Source organism: Pleurodeles waltl, chromosome 4_1 (genome assembly GCF_031143425.1).
Source record: "Pleurodeles waltl isolate 20211129_DDA chromosome 4_1, aPleWal1.hap1.20221129, whole genome shotgun sequence".
NCBI classification, from domain to species: domain Eukaryota; kingdom Metazoa; phylum Chordata; class Amphibia; order Caudata; family Salamandridae; genus Pleurodeles; species Pleurodeles waltl.
The window spans coordinates 136,611,873-136,627,020 of NC_090442.1; the positions used below are offsets into that span (position 1 = coordinate 136,611,873).

The following is a 15,148-nucleotide window of genomic DNA, read 5'->3' on the forward strand; positions in this document are numbered from 1 at the left end:
AAATGCCACTTTTAGAACGTTGGCATTTTCTTGCTTAAACCATTCTGTGACTCTGCCTGTTTGTGGATTCCCTGTCTGGGTTAGTTTGACAGCTGGGCAGTTTGCACTTCTCTCTAGACAGTGACACAAAGGTAACTGGGGTGTAGCCGGCATATCCTGATGAGTCACCTGTGCTAGGAGGGAGGGAAGGAGTGGTCACTTACACCTGAAAGGGCTGTGCCTGCCCTCACACAATGCAGTCTCCAACCCCCTGGTGTGTGTCTGGGACCTGACCTTGGCAAGGCAAGATCTCACAAACAAGAGAGACTTTCCTTTGAAGTAGGCCTACTTCAAAGGCAGAAAGGAGTACAAGAAGAGCACCCAAAACCCCTGAAAAGTAGATCACTTCTGGAATCAAGAGGAACCTCTGCCAAGGAGAAGAGCTGAGGAGAAGTGCTGCCCTGCCTGTGACTGTGCTTTGTGGAGCTATCCTGCAGTTGCTGCTTCTGCCTGTGAAAGAAGACAAAGACTGGACTTTGTTGTGCATTCCTGCTTGTGAAGAATCTCCAAGGGCATGAGATGAGCTTGCCTCCTGTTGTTGAAGTCTCAGGGCCATCTAATACTTCCCCTGCCAGCACCTAGACTCTCTGCTGAGACTTCTGCCCTGCCAAGTGGCGCCCTATCCAGGTCCTGGGCCCTTAATAGGTGAAGCTGGCAGACAAAGACTGAAAATTCACGCGCAGACCGCCGTGTGGGGACATTTTCGACGCACCTTCCGTGACCTGGCTGATAAACGAAGCGCCACCGGCTTCGCGGCTGAAATCAACACTCCACGTGCATCGCGGCTGGAAGATCGACTCAACGTGGCTGGAGAAACGATGCGCAACACCCGCTAACGGAGGCTGATAATGACGCAAACCCCAAGCAGCGCAGTTTTGTGATACTGTGTGACCGGATTTTCACAGCAACATCGCTGGGCGTGGAAAAACAACGCAAAGCCTGCCCGGACCCGAGGTGCCTGTCCGGATTGACTCATCGCTCTCTTGCGGGAGAGGAGAAACAACGCACGCCTACCCAACCGGAGGAAGAACAACTCACAGTCTTGCTTGCGAGTGAGAAATCGATGCATTGCTAAACGTTCTCACTGTTTTCTAAAGGATTTAAGACTCTTAGGGGGTCATTCCGACTCCCGCCGGCGGCGGGAGCCGCTGAATGACCGCACCGCGGTCAAATGACCGCGGTGGGCATTCTGGCTTTCCCGCTGGGCCGGCGGGTGACCGCCAGAAGGCCGCCCGCCGGCCCAGCGGGAAAGCGCCTTCAACAAGGAAGCCGGCTCCGAATGGAGCCGGCGGAGTTGAAGGCGTGCGACGGGTGCAGTGGCACCCATCGCGATTTTCAGTGTCTGCCAAGCAGACACTGAAAATCTTCATGGGGCCCTGTTAGGGGGCCCCTGCAGTGCCCATGCCAGTGGCATGGGCACTGCAGGGGCCCCCAGGGGCCCCACGACACCCGTTCCCGCCAGCCTCTTCCTGGCGGGAAGGGGGTCGGAATCCCAGCGCCGCCATGGAGGATTCCCTGGGGCAGGGGAAAACAGGCGGGAAACCGGCGGTTCCCCTTTTCTGACCGCGGCGGTTTGCCCCAGAAGCACCGCCAGCCTGTTGGCGGTGCTTCCTCCGTCCCCGGCCCTGGCGGTCCATGACCGCCAGGGTCGGAATGAGGGCCTTATTCTTTAAAAAATCATAACTTGACTTGTGTATGTTGGATTTTCGTGGTTTCGGTCTTGTCTTGTTTAGATAAATATACCCTATGTTTATAAACCTGTGTTGTGTCATTTTGTAGTGTTTTCACTGAATTACTGTGTGTGCTGGTACAAATATTTTACACATTTCTTCTTTTGTCTATCTTGCCTATGCTCACTCTGGCCAAAAATATTCTCTTGTAAAGACACTCCATTGTACCATATAATATAATTTGATCTGAATTATTCTCATGACCACAGTTTCACTGTCGATTCTGAAAAGAGAAGCTTGGAAGTGACCCAGAAAAAGGTTCAAATCAGTTTGTCGACGGATTCTGTTAGCTGCCATGCTTGCTGCTTCAAAGATAAATCTGCTACTAACAATTGTGAACAGTTTGAGACCACAAGATGTAACTTTTTGCCTCAATATAGTTTGTGGTTCTTCTTGTTTGACCTATTCGTATAATTCTGCACTCTTACACTTTGTAATTATTGCGTCTCTTATGAAATCCACAGAAACAAAGAAAGGAGCACTAGTGTCTGGCTAAATTAAATAGCACCAATATTTAGCTTGTAGTATTAATTCTAGGGCTAAAGCATGAAAGAGTCACATTTCAAATGTTTCTGAATGTATTGCTTCAATCGGTTCTGACTTTTGCTTTGTAGCCCCAGGTAAAGCGGATGGCACCGAAGAATTGCTCAGAAAACACCACCGTTATCATGCAATTTGTGATCCTGGAATTTCTGACCCTTCTAGCTCTGGATCCTCTTCTTTTCCTGATATTTTCCCATATTTACCTCTTTTCGATTGCAGGAAACTCAATAATAGTGATCACTGTTTCCATGCACAGGCTTCTTCATTCACCCATGTACTTTTTCTTAGTCAATTTGTCCTTCCTAGAAATCTGGTACATCATCACTTTCATGCCCACCATTCTTGGAGGATTGTTGCCTGAGGGCAAGACAATTTCCTACACCAGTTGCATTTTGCAGTGCTTCTTTGCTGGATTCCTATTGAGCACTGAGTGCTGCCTCTTACTGGTGATGGCCTATGACAGATACGTAGCCATATGTTTACCCTTACACTACCCTACCGTCATGGACCAGCGGCTTTGTCTGCAGCTGGCGGGAAGCTCCTGGATGGCCGGTTTCATCATTGCATTATTTGTTATATTTCCTATCGGACAGCTACAGTTTTCAAAGATTAACATAATTGACCATTTCTTCTGTGACCTGGGGCCACTAATACAAGCAGCTTGTTCAGATACCTCTGGGGTTGAAATTGCCATCTTTGTTGTTTCTGTATTTGCCCTTCTCATCCCATTCCCGGTGATCACCGTTTCATATACGTTTATCATTTCAGCCATAATGAAGATCTCATCAGCCCTAGGCAGAGAAAGAGCATTCTCCACCTGCAGCTCCCATCTACTGGTGGTTGCCGCCTACTTTGGCTCCCTGATCAGCACATACTACATGCCAAAGACAAGAAGTTCCCTACAGTTAGGCAAATTCTCTTCTCTGCTCTACACTACGGCTCCTCCACTGCTCAATCCCATCAGCTATGCTCTTAGGAACAAGGCTATTCGAGAGGTACTGGGGAGTGCTCTACAGAACACCCGACTGTCATGAATGTAATATGATATGTTGTCTGCATTAGTTTCAGGCATGTGCATGATGCACTACAGAGCACTTTAGTAGCTAGAACATAATCAGTTGTTTGAGTACGTCACCGAAGGCATTGGAAGCTAAGTATCCCAATGTAACCTATCACACTAACCAAGTTCTACTTAATATAGGATGGATTTTTGACATAATGCAATTCACAATGAAAATACATTTTGGTATTAGAAAGAGACTGCAGCCAGCGCTCACATATTTGGAATACTGAAAACGGAGAATTAATGTGATACTTTCTGCATAATATTAGTTTCACTGTGCAACAGTTTCTGTTCTAGAATAACCACTAATGGTATAACATTTGATACCTTGGATGGTCCATAAATGCACCAAATGTCTGTGTAACTTTCCCATATTGCTCTCCAACTGCTTGCAAATGGCATGAACGAGGACCTGAATACAAGGAGTATCAGTAAAGCGGAAATGTGTCCTGGTCTCTTGTTTGCTAATGAAATGATCATCATTATGTCAGTACCAGAAAAATGTTTTGCAACCTTGTTTTTTTGGGGGGAGAAATTATGGAAGCTCAAAACCATGCACAGGAATCACGTGGAGAGCTTTCAAAAGGTGCATTGCTGAATTGGTCCAAGGCCTACACAAAGGAAAGGGGGGGTCTTCACAGTGAGTGAGGAGTCTTTGGGTTGTGCAAAAACTGAGACTCTTTCACTGACCAATACATTACTGGCATCGCTGTTGATTGGGGAAATACATACTGATACAAATAGTTGATTTATATGAGTGCCTCTAGGTCTAATGTTAGGAGGAATCCACATTTCGAAATGGATATGAAATAGGAAAGCTTGTTGGACTGAATGTAAACAAGTGATTGGACCGAGGAAAGCTACAGGATCAAACTTCTCTTTATCAGCTACTGTGATTTTGAAATTGAGACAGCTCATAATGTTGATTAGGGCCGTGTGTCTAAAAACATCCATATTTCAGCTATATGAATTTACTTTTTTGGTGTATTCAGGACATTGGTCAAAGCAGAGTTACCATCAAAGAAAATATCCTTCAGGAGATGAACACACTGAACTGCAATGATAAATAGAACTAGATATAGTATGCAGTGCATCAACAAACATTCAAAAAAATCACCTTGAGCCTAAACCTGATTGGCAACAATTTGCATACATATTTGATGCAGAAGAAACTCAGCACTTTAAATAGGTTGCAACAGCCAGTTGTGTGTGTCTACGTTTACACATCACAAGTCTTCCTGGTGTTAAATACGATTAGGTATGATGCTGTAAGGCTATTGCTCATGAAATAAAATTAATACGATATTATCCAAATGCAATGAAGTTCCTGCCTTGATTTTTCTAATTTGCTAAATCTCTATACTCTAAATCGGTTCAAAGGGGCATCATGGAAAATAAGTCAGAAGAAATACAAAATATGTAATTTGCCAGTTATGCTTTGATTAAAGGACCCTGCAAATGTGACAATTATGTATTATCAATGCCATAGGAAATAATACATTTGTAATAGGGCAGACAAGTTTCTCGTCACCTTCGTGACAGAGTAACCTGTCCACCAATCTTTATATCAGACCCATAGTATATTGTTGTGTAGCTATTTTAGCCATGTTCTGAGCACTTGTTTTAGCTAACTAGGCCGGCAGCTATGCACTTTCACTCGTCTACATTTTATTCAGCATTGCTTTATTTTTCTAGCAATAGCTTCATTTGCGGTGCTGTTTTATTTTTTTCTATTGTATTGTTCTTTCGCCTAGGAAAGCATTACGTTCTTAGTAGGACATACAGTTCACTTTGTGCTTTCACCAAGGCTACAGTCAGATAGAGTTGCCGACAAATGGTAGATGATGTGTCTCCAGCATTCACCGAAAAACACACACTCATTCGTGGGGGCCAGTTCTTTTTCTCCTATTGTCTTTCATTATCCTCGTTATTGCTATGCACCTGCTTTTATCTAAGATGCAGATATTTTAATAAATGCTTATTTAAATATATTCTGCCTCTGTTGTCTTTGCCTGAGTGAGATCCTAGAAACTGAGAGAAGGGGATGCGATCTGATGTACCACCATTCCCTGAGGAGTCTATCTTACCATGAGCTCGGTTGCCACAATCATCTCGTTCAGAGATGGGGCGCTGCTAGTTAGCCGGAAACCCCGGATTAGGCCATCAGGTGTCACCAGGTGTGGAATTGTACTCAGTACCCACAACCTAGGCGATCCTACCACCCAAATGCACTAGCCTAATTACTCTAATGAGAACCTATGGGACATGGCGCCACCAACGTTTGGTCAGGCACAAAAAATCAGATTCTCCTAAGTCTCTTTGTGTCAAAGAAGGCTAAAAGACACCTCAATACTATATACGGAGACTTCCGTGGTATTGAGGATTTCCTCCTCAGCTAGGTAGGTGGGACGTATCCTGAGCTGTAGGTTGTTCAAGCTTGAACCATGATTAATCCCCAGTTGATATCCTTAGCTCTGAACACATACACAAGGAATATGGCAATCCCTCAATGGGTAGCAGTAGCAGTAAATATGAGAGGCCCCCTTACTGCACATTTATTGCCAAAAGGCTTAACGGCGCAGGGGCAGTTACATTTGTTGTTGAGGCTCTCGCAGCCTATAGAACAGAAACATTTTATTCTTGGGTCACCTTTCCAGCAGTGGATAGGAACACAAATACATTTCATAATTATACACTGGCTAATCTTCCTGCACAATACAGAGCTTATGCATCCTTAGAGATACCTTTATCTTATCACAACCATAATAATTGGCTTGATGGCACCCTACCCCATACAATTTTACCTGTTAGGTTAGGTCAGTTGAGTAATGCTGGCCCGACCTGGCCTTCATTGGCCACATATACACCACATCAATGGCGGTAGCTGAGGTCCGCCGCTTATATGCAGAAGTCACAACGACATATAGATTGTTAGTACAATTTGTCATGCAAATGTTAAATATGAACCCAGCATGAGGTGCTCCAGCTCAAGCACATGCAGCAGCACAAGGTGTTAATCCTGCCAATGTACATTCAATCATGGGTAAAGTACCCGCCAAACGGGAGGAGATTCCGTTTTGGTTAGCTCGAAAAATAAATGCACTGGAAGCAGTCTTTCCCCATACGGGACCGCAGGATAAAAATATAATTTTTATAATGTGCTTGCCATTCGGCATGGTTTCCACAGTTGAAAACTGTAATACATGGGGTACGGTATTTGCCGCACTCTACACAACCGCACAAGGAACACCAACACTTGCCAATCTTCCGGAAGTGTTGAAACAAATTCAAAATGAAGACAGGGCAGCCGCTGCCCTAGACTTGGGGATGCAATTAGTAGGTCATTCTGCCACTGTATCTTCAATCATATTAAGTAACATTAAAGAGGATGCAGTTGCACTGACGGTGTGCATGCAGCTCCGTGATGTTCCGCCACAGGATCAGGAACGTGAGCTGCCAAATATAAGCGCTGAAACATATTCCAGTATAGGTCGAGATAGTTTGGGAGCCAGACCGACTAAACCACATGTACAAGGTAGATCCAATAAGGATACTGCCAAACAAACACCTGAGGGTTCTAAAAAATCTGGGATAAAAAACAACAAACACCTAGAAAAGAAAGGAGAGAATCTCCGCTTTCGGAGACCCCACAAAATAGGTATAACCTTAGAAATAGGGATAATATAAAAACGCCTGACAGATATCAGTATACTGATACACGCCAATCTCATTCCTTTCAGGACTCACGGAAACCCGAAGAGAGAGAGGTGGGCGGTCAGATCAGCGGACTGAGTACGTGACACCGAGAAAGGACTCACAATACTCGTCTGAATGTTTCTGTTAAAAAAAGAAGAGAAACTTCCACAACCGAAACCACAGTTTAAAGAGAAAAAAGTGGCAGCAGTTGCAATACGACATGCCACTCAAGAAGAGGGCTTTACTAAAGAACAAGAAGTGGGCGTTAGCACTGCTAGGCTCTGCAGCAGAAGTCACAATAGTTTGCCAGGATCTTCTAGAGCATCTGGAGGTGAAAGCAACTGATGACTATCTACAAGTAGAGACTGCGGGCATGAGTGCCTCCACACCAGACAGAGTGTATAAAGTAATTATCAATGTAGAGGGGGACATCGAACACATAATAGACGCCATCTTTTAGGATTGTGTTGTCTCTATTAATGATATTCTGCTGGCCGAAAAAGATTGGCAACCAGTATTTGTCCGAGATCTCCCATATGGAGAGGACATTATTGAAAAATCCTTCTCACCCCTTGTTCCGAAAGAGCTTGTTGAAAAATACTCCATTGATTGGGCAGTGGTGCAGGCACCTGCAATATATCGCAATCATGTAGGGTGGGACAAAGATTCTCCCTACCATATAATACCAATAAAATCAACACCTCAATATCCAATCAAATACGAGGCGAAAGGCCCGGTGAGGGAAACCCTCACACAATTGGAGTACCAGGGTGTCATTGAACCCTCAGATTCATCAATGAACAATCTATTATTTCCCGTCACTAAACCCAACCGCTCATATAGAATAGTCTTAGACTATAGGCATTTAAATAGTCACACAAAAACATATGCTATGCAAAACGCACATAGTACAGCACTGATGAACAACATTGTGCGAAGAAAATACAAAACAACCCTGGATATATCTAACGGGTTTTTCTGCCAAAACACAGCACCTGAAAGTAGGAACTTAACAAGTTTCAGCGCTTTAGGTTGTCAGAAAAGGTTTTGCAGACTCCCACAACGCCACAAGAAGATTCTTGGACTGTTCTTGGCTCGTGTTACATCAATATTACTCGACATAGACCCTGAGGCATTATATTTACCTCTCGGATGGTGACCTCATACAACATTTAAGACGGATAGCCTGCGTTGTTTTAGGATTCGCCGAAATCGACTACAAATTAAACTTTAAAAAAACAAAAATAGCCTTTCTCGGTGTCCTATTTCTGGGATACGAGTTGTCAGATGAAGGCAAGAGCCTAGCACCCCAATTTTTAGAAAAATGTGCTCAACTACAACCACCAAGTACAATAAATAAGCTCCAGTCAGTGTTGGGCTCTGAATTTTGGCAGAACATATATTACAGACTATGCACAACTGTTAAACCATTATATGACCTATAGGTCCCGACTTTACCAGCAGAACTGCTGTTCAGAAGAACTACATTTTCCAGCTCACTCCAACGTTTTTGTTCCAGAGGACTCAGCTACTTTTTCCAGAGTTACTAATGTGTGGGTGGTGTTTGAGATAGTGTTGAGGATTTCTTCCCACAATTTTGTGTAAACCTATTCTCCATATTTCAACAAGTGATCTCTTCATTTTGGGACTATTTCCTTGAAATTATTGAGACTGTTTTTTAAGTTCCTATTTACTTGGAAGAAAACTTACATTTCTCTTGTGCTCTAGATCTCAGCTGTACATTTATCCTGTTTTTTTGAGTTGGGTGTTAAACTAGCCGTCACACTGGGCAACCTCAGTTCACTTTTGTTCAGCTTAATTTTCAAATACCTCTAGGCATTTTTGTAGGTTTTTCAATTCCAAAGAACATTAGGTACACAGCTGAAGTAGGTTATGCTAACTTCTGACATAAAGAAGTCAAGTATAGACCATATTTCCTGGACTTCAGTGTGAAGGAGCCAACTGACTGCCTGACTAGAACATCATTTTCCCCCTGAGAATACGCAGTGCCAAAAAACATGATATAGTAAAATGGAGGTGGGGTACTCATGTAGTACTGCCCCTACCTTTCCAGGCAACTCCACTTGTACTGCTCCATTGATTCTCTCTTCCTTTAGAATTTGATGTGAAGGAAGGAATATTGTCTGGCAGGAATCATCACCTGCTGGAAATATTTGGTTTTGCACTCGTCTGAAACCAAAATAGACCTATCTCACTGAAGTGTTACCAGGCCCTGTTAATACCTGAACAATAGATGGGCATGGAGACAAAGCTAAAGTACACAAATCCTACTGAAAAAGCTGTATTGTTTGCCTGTCCCATGCAAGCTGGGTTTGTGCCATGAGGTCAAAACAACCTGTCATTGGTAATGTCAACCAAAGATGTTTGCCACTATGATGTGCCCCATTACAAAACAAATCCACCTTGCATTGATTCATTTCTCCAAATGTTTGGAGTTAACTTTGACTGAACAGTAATTAGGGACCAAGTATTCTCAAGGCTGGATATTATCTGTGCACTCCAGGATATCAAGTGTTCAGCTTCTGAATTTGATTTTTGCTCTTTTGAGTTTTGCTCAGGGAGACCACAAGTCTTTGTACCTCAATGATTCTCGTTATTTTTCTTGATAACTTACATCTATTGCACAGTCTTCTGGTAATTGTTCTAACTCTAAATGTTTTGCTAAGTCCCAGCTCACACAGTTTAATCCAAGCCAGTACCGTCTGTTACTCAGGGAAGTCTGTCCATCTGTATTTGCTGCTAGAACAGTGTGATCCCTCTACCTGTGTGCCTCTTTTGAATCGCAATACCCCAATATAATGTTGTAGTCCAAATCTTCAGGTTGAAGAACCTAGGCCCTCATTACAACTTTGGTGGTCTTTATGGAAGACCGCCGTGGTGCCGGGCGCCGGGCGCCAAAAGACCGACGCTGAAGCGGGAATCCGTTTGCTGTATCATGAGTCACATAAACAAAACCTCCAGAAAGCAGCCATAAGTTCAACACCGCCAGAGCCAATAAAGGCCGGAGAGAGTCGGTCCCACCACCCACATCGCCAAGTCTACAACAAACCGCCCTCCAAATTACGACCCACGAATCACCACAGCGGTTTATCAATGGCAGAAACCCATTGGGTGTGCGGACCGCCGCAGTCGATTTTGCCACTCCACAACAACAGAAGCCAACATTGGCCAGCTTGAATTACCCACACCCGACACACATACACAAACCATACACACCCACCAACAGCACCATAAAACACACCCCCACACAACCCACAATTCTTTGCAAAATCCAAAAATCTGCTACATGTTGCCAGCCCACATATCCCCAGAACTGCACACACAAACCACAGCCACCTATACACCCTTAATGCATCACACACCGCACAGCATACCTCTACACCAAACATCCAACAACACTGCACTCAATCACTACTTCACAGCATCCCACATACTCACACAACCTGCATCCCAACCAAACATTCCACCCTCTGCACAACACACACACTACACAATCAGCATGTCCCCACAAAAGAACCCCTGTTTCACTGATGAGGAGTTGCGGGTCATGGTAGACGAAATCGTGAGGGTAGAGCCACAGCTGTTCGGTTCACAGGTCCAGCAGAAATCCTTTGCCAGGAAGATGGAGAATCGTGGACAAGATGAACTCTGTCGGAACCTATCCACACACAAGGGACGACATAAGGAAGAGGTGGAAAAACCTAGGGGGAAGCTGCGTGCAATGGCATCCACACACCACATTGCCGTCATGAAGACTGGCGGTGGACCTCCACCTCCTCCCCCACAGTTGACACCATGGGAGGAGAAGGTCTTGGCGATCCTGCATACCGAGGGCCTTATCGCAATCACTGGAGGGCTGGACACTGGTAAGTCACCATTACTCCTCTACCACCATCACCATGTCACCCCATCAACCTATCCCCCCTCAACCCACTCCATCCCAAACCTAGAGCCACCCCCATAAACACCCTCAACAATTTCCCCCTGCATGCCCAACCCACTTAAAGCACACCTCTACAAGGTCATCATTCACACATGAGTAATGTATGGTCAGAATGAAGCACTACCAATCCCACAATGCATCATCATACACAAACCAAAGGTGGAAAACTGACATCCATCCCATAGGGAAACCCATAAATGCTGAATTTGTATCTGAGAATGAAATTAACAACTATCATACATGTCCACATGTACCCCAGCCAATGTCAGCTGGCAGCATGTGCCACGTCAACCCATCCTCCACCAGAAGAAGGCCCTAGTGAAGACAGCTACTCTGGATGTCTGGATCTGGAAGATCTCCCTGGTCCATCTGGTACCACTGGTTAGTCAGACACCACAAGCAACATCCAGTCTACCCCAGAGCACCCCACATTGGACTCCATGACAACAGCAGCCACCCAAAGTCCCCAAACCTCTGTCCCCAGGACACGTCAATGAATGGTATTGCCCACCTGTATAGGAACTGGAGTCAACACCTCACAGACAAGACAAAGAATGTCCTGGTGTCAGTGGGAGTGGCACACAGTTCAGGGGACTCAGGCACAGGGGTCCAGGGCCAGTAGGAGGATATCTGTGTGCCAAGGGGTGGGCCAACCCAGGGAACCGACTGCCCAGGAGGCACTGTCACATGTCCTGGGAGCATACCACAAACCCCAGGACAGGATGGGCCAGCTACTTACTATCTTGCAGGAGACCCAGAGGCTGCAGAGGGAACGCCATCAGGAGGTCACGCAGCAGTTGCAGGCCCACAATGCCACCATGGCCTCCATTGCAGGGTTACTCAGTGAAATTGCCACCATCATGCGTGAGTCCACAACACACCAGCAGGCCACTTCCACTAGCCAGTGTACTGACCAGCCCTCAACATCTGCTGCAGCTAGAGGACTGGAGGACATGCCACAGGACTCACAGACCACCAGCACCCCTCCCTCTGTAGCAGAAAAACCACCCCACAAATGTTCGCTGAGAGCCAGACATCCTCCAGAGACTGTAGCCAAGACCAAAAACACTGCCAGGAAGTGAGCCTCACCAACATGTTTCCCTTGTGTGCCAATGAGACACCTTGTATACTTTGGACTGCCGCTGCTCCTCTGTCCCATGGCCCCATGGATACTGGACCTGTGCTACAAACTAACAGGGCCACTACACTGAAGATTTCATCCACCATCACCACACTCTATTGCACTATCCCTTCCTTTTTGAATTTCAATAAACACACTTAAACACAAATGAAGGATTTGTGCTTTTATTTTATCAGTATGCAATGTCTTGACCTTTATTATCCTGTGCAAATGTAATGTAAAGTGTGAATCCATCCAATGAACAGTAAGCTTGGGGTACACATTATCAGTGTAAGTGCTTGCCACAAGTCACCATCCACCAAACTGTTTTAACGCAGTCTGTAGGCATTCCATGAGTTCACAGTAGTGACCACACCAACATCTGAATAAAGGGAAACCATTAGTGGCATTCAAATGAGAAGTAAAGGGAAGGAAAGCAACATGAGTCCCTGCAACATAAAAGCGTACATTCATCTGGTCACATCAACTTAAAATTTAGCACTACAATCAACTCAAAACACTAGTAGTGACAAGATAAAACTTATGTAAGGACCTCAGACAAGATACCACGGTTTAAACTATGCCATTTTGTCAATATGCCAATCCCTCCTCTGGAACACCTAGTCCAGGCCAAACTGTCAGGGACAATGAAGTCACAGAGCAGCTGTGTAAGCACACTGAAACTCACACTACCCAGCAACAAATGCTAAGTACTGTATGGACGACGTGGGCATGTATTTGAAACTGCAAAACAGCTGATACATAACATTGGTAGAATAAGTTTTTTCCCAGTCATCATACCACTGGCTCGACTGACCACAGATGGAACATTGACAGGTTTCAGAATGCACACATTTGAGTTGGGTACATCATAGCTGCCACACAGCTCTTCGTTGACATGGTGGAATGAACAGAACTACAGTCTTACCTGACTGTTATTGGAAGTACTGGTGTATCAGATGTGTCCTGTTGCCACACCCTCCTCCTCTTCCCAATCTTCATCACTGTCTTCAGTTTCCTCAGCTGCCACAGGTGCATTGTCTCCCTCTTCCTCCTGCAGGAATGGCATATGCTTTCTAAGGGCCAAATTGTGAAGCATGCAGCAGACCACTACTATCTGGCAGACCTTTCCAGATAGTAGAGTAGGGATCCACCAGAAATATGAAGGCACCTGAACGTGGCTTTCAGTAGCCCAAATGTTCTTTTGATGACTCTTCTGGTCCATCCATGTGCCTCGTTGTATCGATTCTCTACCCCTGTCCTTGGATTCCTCACTGGTGTCAACAGCCAGGATAGGTTTTGGGAGCCAGAGTCACCTGGAAAGTCAGAAACTCACATTACATGTGTACAATAGCACAGAACACTACTCCAGGTAACATACTGTGACATACATTGCGTGAAACATCATGCTCGCCAATGAGCAGACTCTCTCTCTCTCTGCAGTTGTGCCATCTGTGGGACACTGCCGTTCCTCATTATTTAGGCATCATGTACAGATCCTAGAATCTTGGCAGTAAAATGCAAAATATTCTGATCAGCACGGCACACCATATGCACATTCATAGAATGGTAATTCTTCCTATTTCTGAACACATGCTTATTTATCCTGTGAGGGACCAAAGCAATATGGGTAACGTCAATGGACCCAATCACATGTGGAATGTGTCCCATTTTATAGAAAGCAGCCTTAACAGTGGGCAAATCATCACTTTGGGGAAATGTGATATAGCTGCTCATGTGTTTCAGCAAGGCAGTCAAAGCTCTACTCAGCACTGTAGAAAGCATTGGCTGTGACAAACCTGCAGCCAAGCCCACTGTCACCTGAAATGATCTACTGGCCAGAAAGTGGAGCACTGACAGCACCTGTACTGTAGGAGGCATTGCAGTAGGACTACAAAGAGCAGGAGTGATATCTGGCTCCAATTGTTCACACAGTTCAGTGAGTGTGGCCCTGTCCAGACGATAGGTGAGAAGTATATGGCGTTCCTCCAGTGTAGCCAAGTCAACTAGGGGTCTGTACACTGGTGCATTCCTCCTCCTCTGCAGTGGTTGGCATCTGAACAGACATAGCATCACAAGTGTGTGATAGCAGGAAGGATAGAAACACACAACATTACAGTAAATGGAACTGTCTCATAAATTCCAGGCAACCAATGATTGAAATCTGCTCGGCTGAGCCCTATGTGCAAACGGATTTCTGATACCATACATTTTCATTAATGTGTCATATTACTTCACAGATGTAGTCGAAGTTGTGAGACGTGATTTGTACCATCACATTTAAAGTGTTTTGTCAACTATTCTTCTGCAAGCAGTGCACTGGTATAAGCTCTCATTGAAGAGCCAGATTCTCCCCCCAAAGGTATAATGTAGACGTGTAGGAATTGCCTTGGTGTGTACCATAAGTACCTATGATGCACATTTTATCCACTACTATGATTACAATCATCAGGAAATGGCACCCTCCTGCCCTGCATGCAGAGGACAGGTGGAAGTGACCTCACTCCGCTGGCGTTTGAAGGCATGACTGAGGGTGGTCTGAACTGCTGTGCAACTCCTCATTTGTTAACATTGAAGTCAACAGTGCACATGGGCCAATGATGATCACCGCCGACGGTGACGGTGATTACCGGCATGGACGTGACCGCCATTTTTAGAAGCCCGTGTCACTTGACTCCTGACCTCACCCTATCAAGAACTCCACTGGGTCAACTGCTGTGTCCTGTGTCTGGAACCCACAATGGCCCATACTACAGGGGATAGGGCCCCAGCCTTCACATCCCAAGAACTAGAGAAGATTGTGGATGGGGTCCTACCCTTGTATGAACAGTTGTATATGCCTCCAGATCAACTGGTGAGCACATTTTAGGTATTTTGGATGCAACATGGATGTATGTTGATGTATTTGTGTGCATGTAGTGTGTCCTTTAGGGAGTGTTATTTGCTGCATGCAGTGTGTACACAGAGGTATTGGTGATGGGTAAGATGATAGT

At 45.1% G+C, this 15,148-nt stretch overlaps 1 protein-coding gene across 1 annotated transcript; it reads left to right on the forward strand.

The window, feature by feature from the left end:
- Positions 1–2,437: 2,437 nt before the first annotated feature.
- LOC138287138 (olfactory receptor 226-like) lies at positions 2,438–3,346 on the forward strand. The gene has a single exon (XM_069227497.1). The coding sequence runs from the start codon at positions 2,438–2,440 to the stop codon at positions 3,344–3,346; it is 909 nt and encodes a 302-aa protein (XP_069083598.1).
- Positions 3,347–15,148: the final 11,802 nt, after the last annotated feature.

Coding starts and splice junctions, on each gene's coding strand:
- LOC138287138 (XM_069227497.1), top strand. CDS start 2,438: ATGCAATTTGTGATCCTGGAATTTCTGACCCTTCTAGCTCTGGATCCT.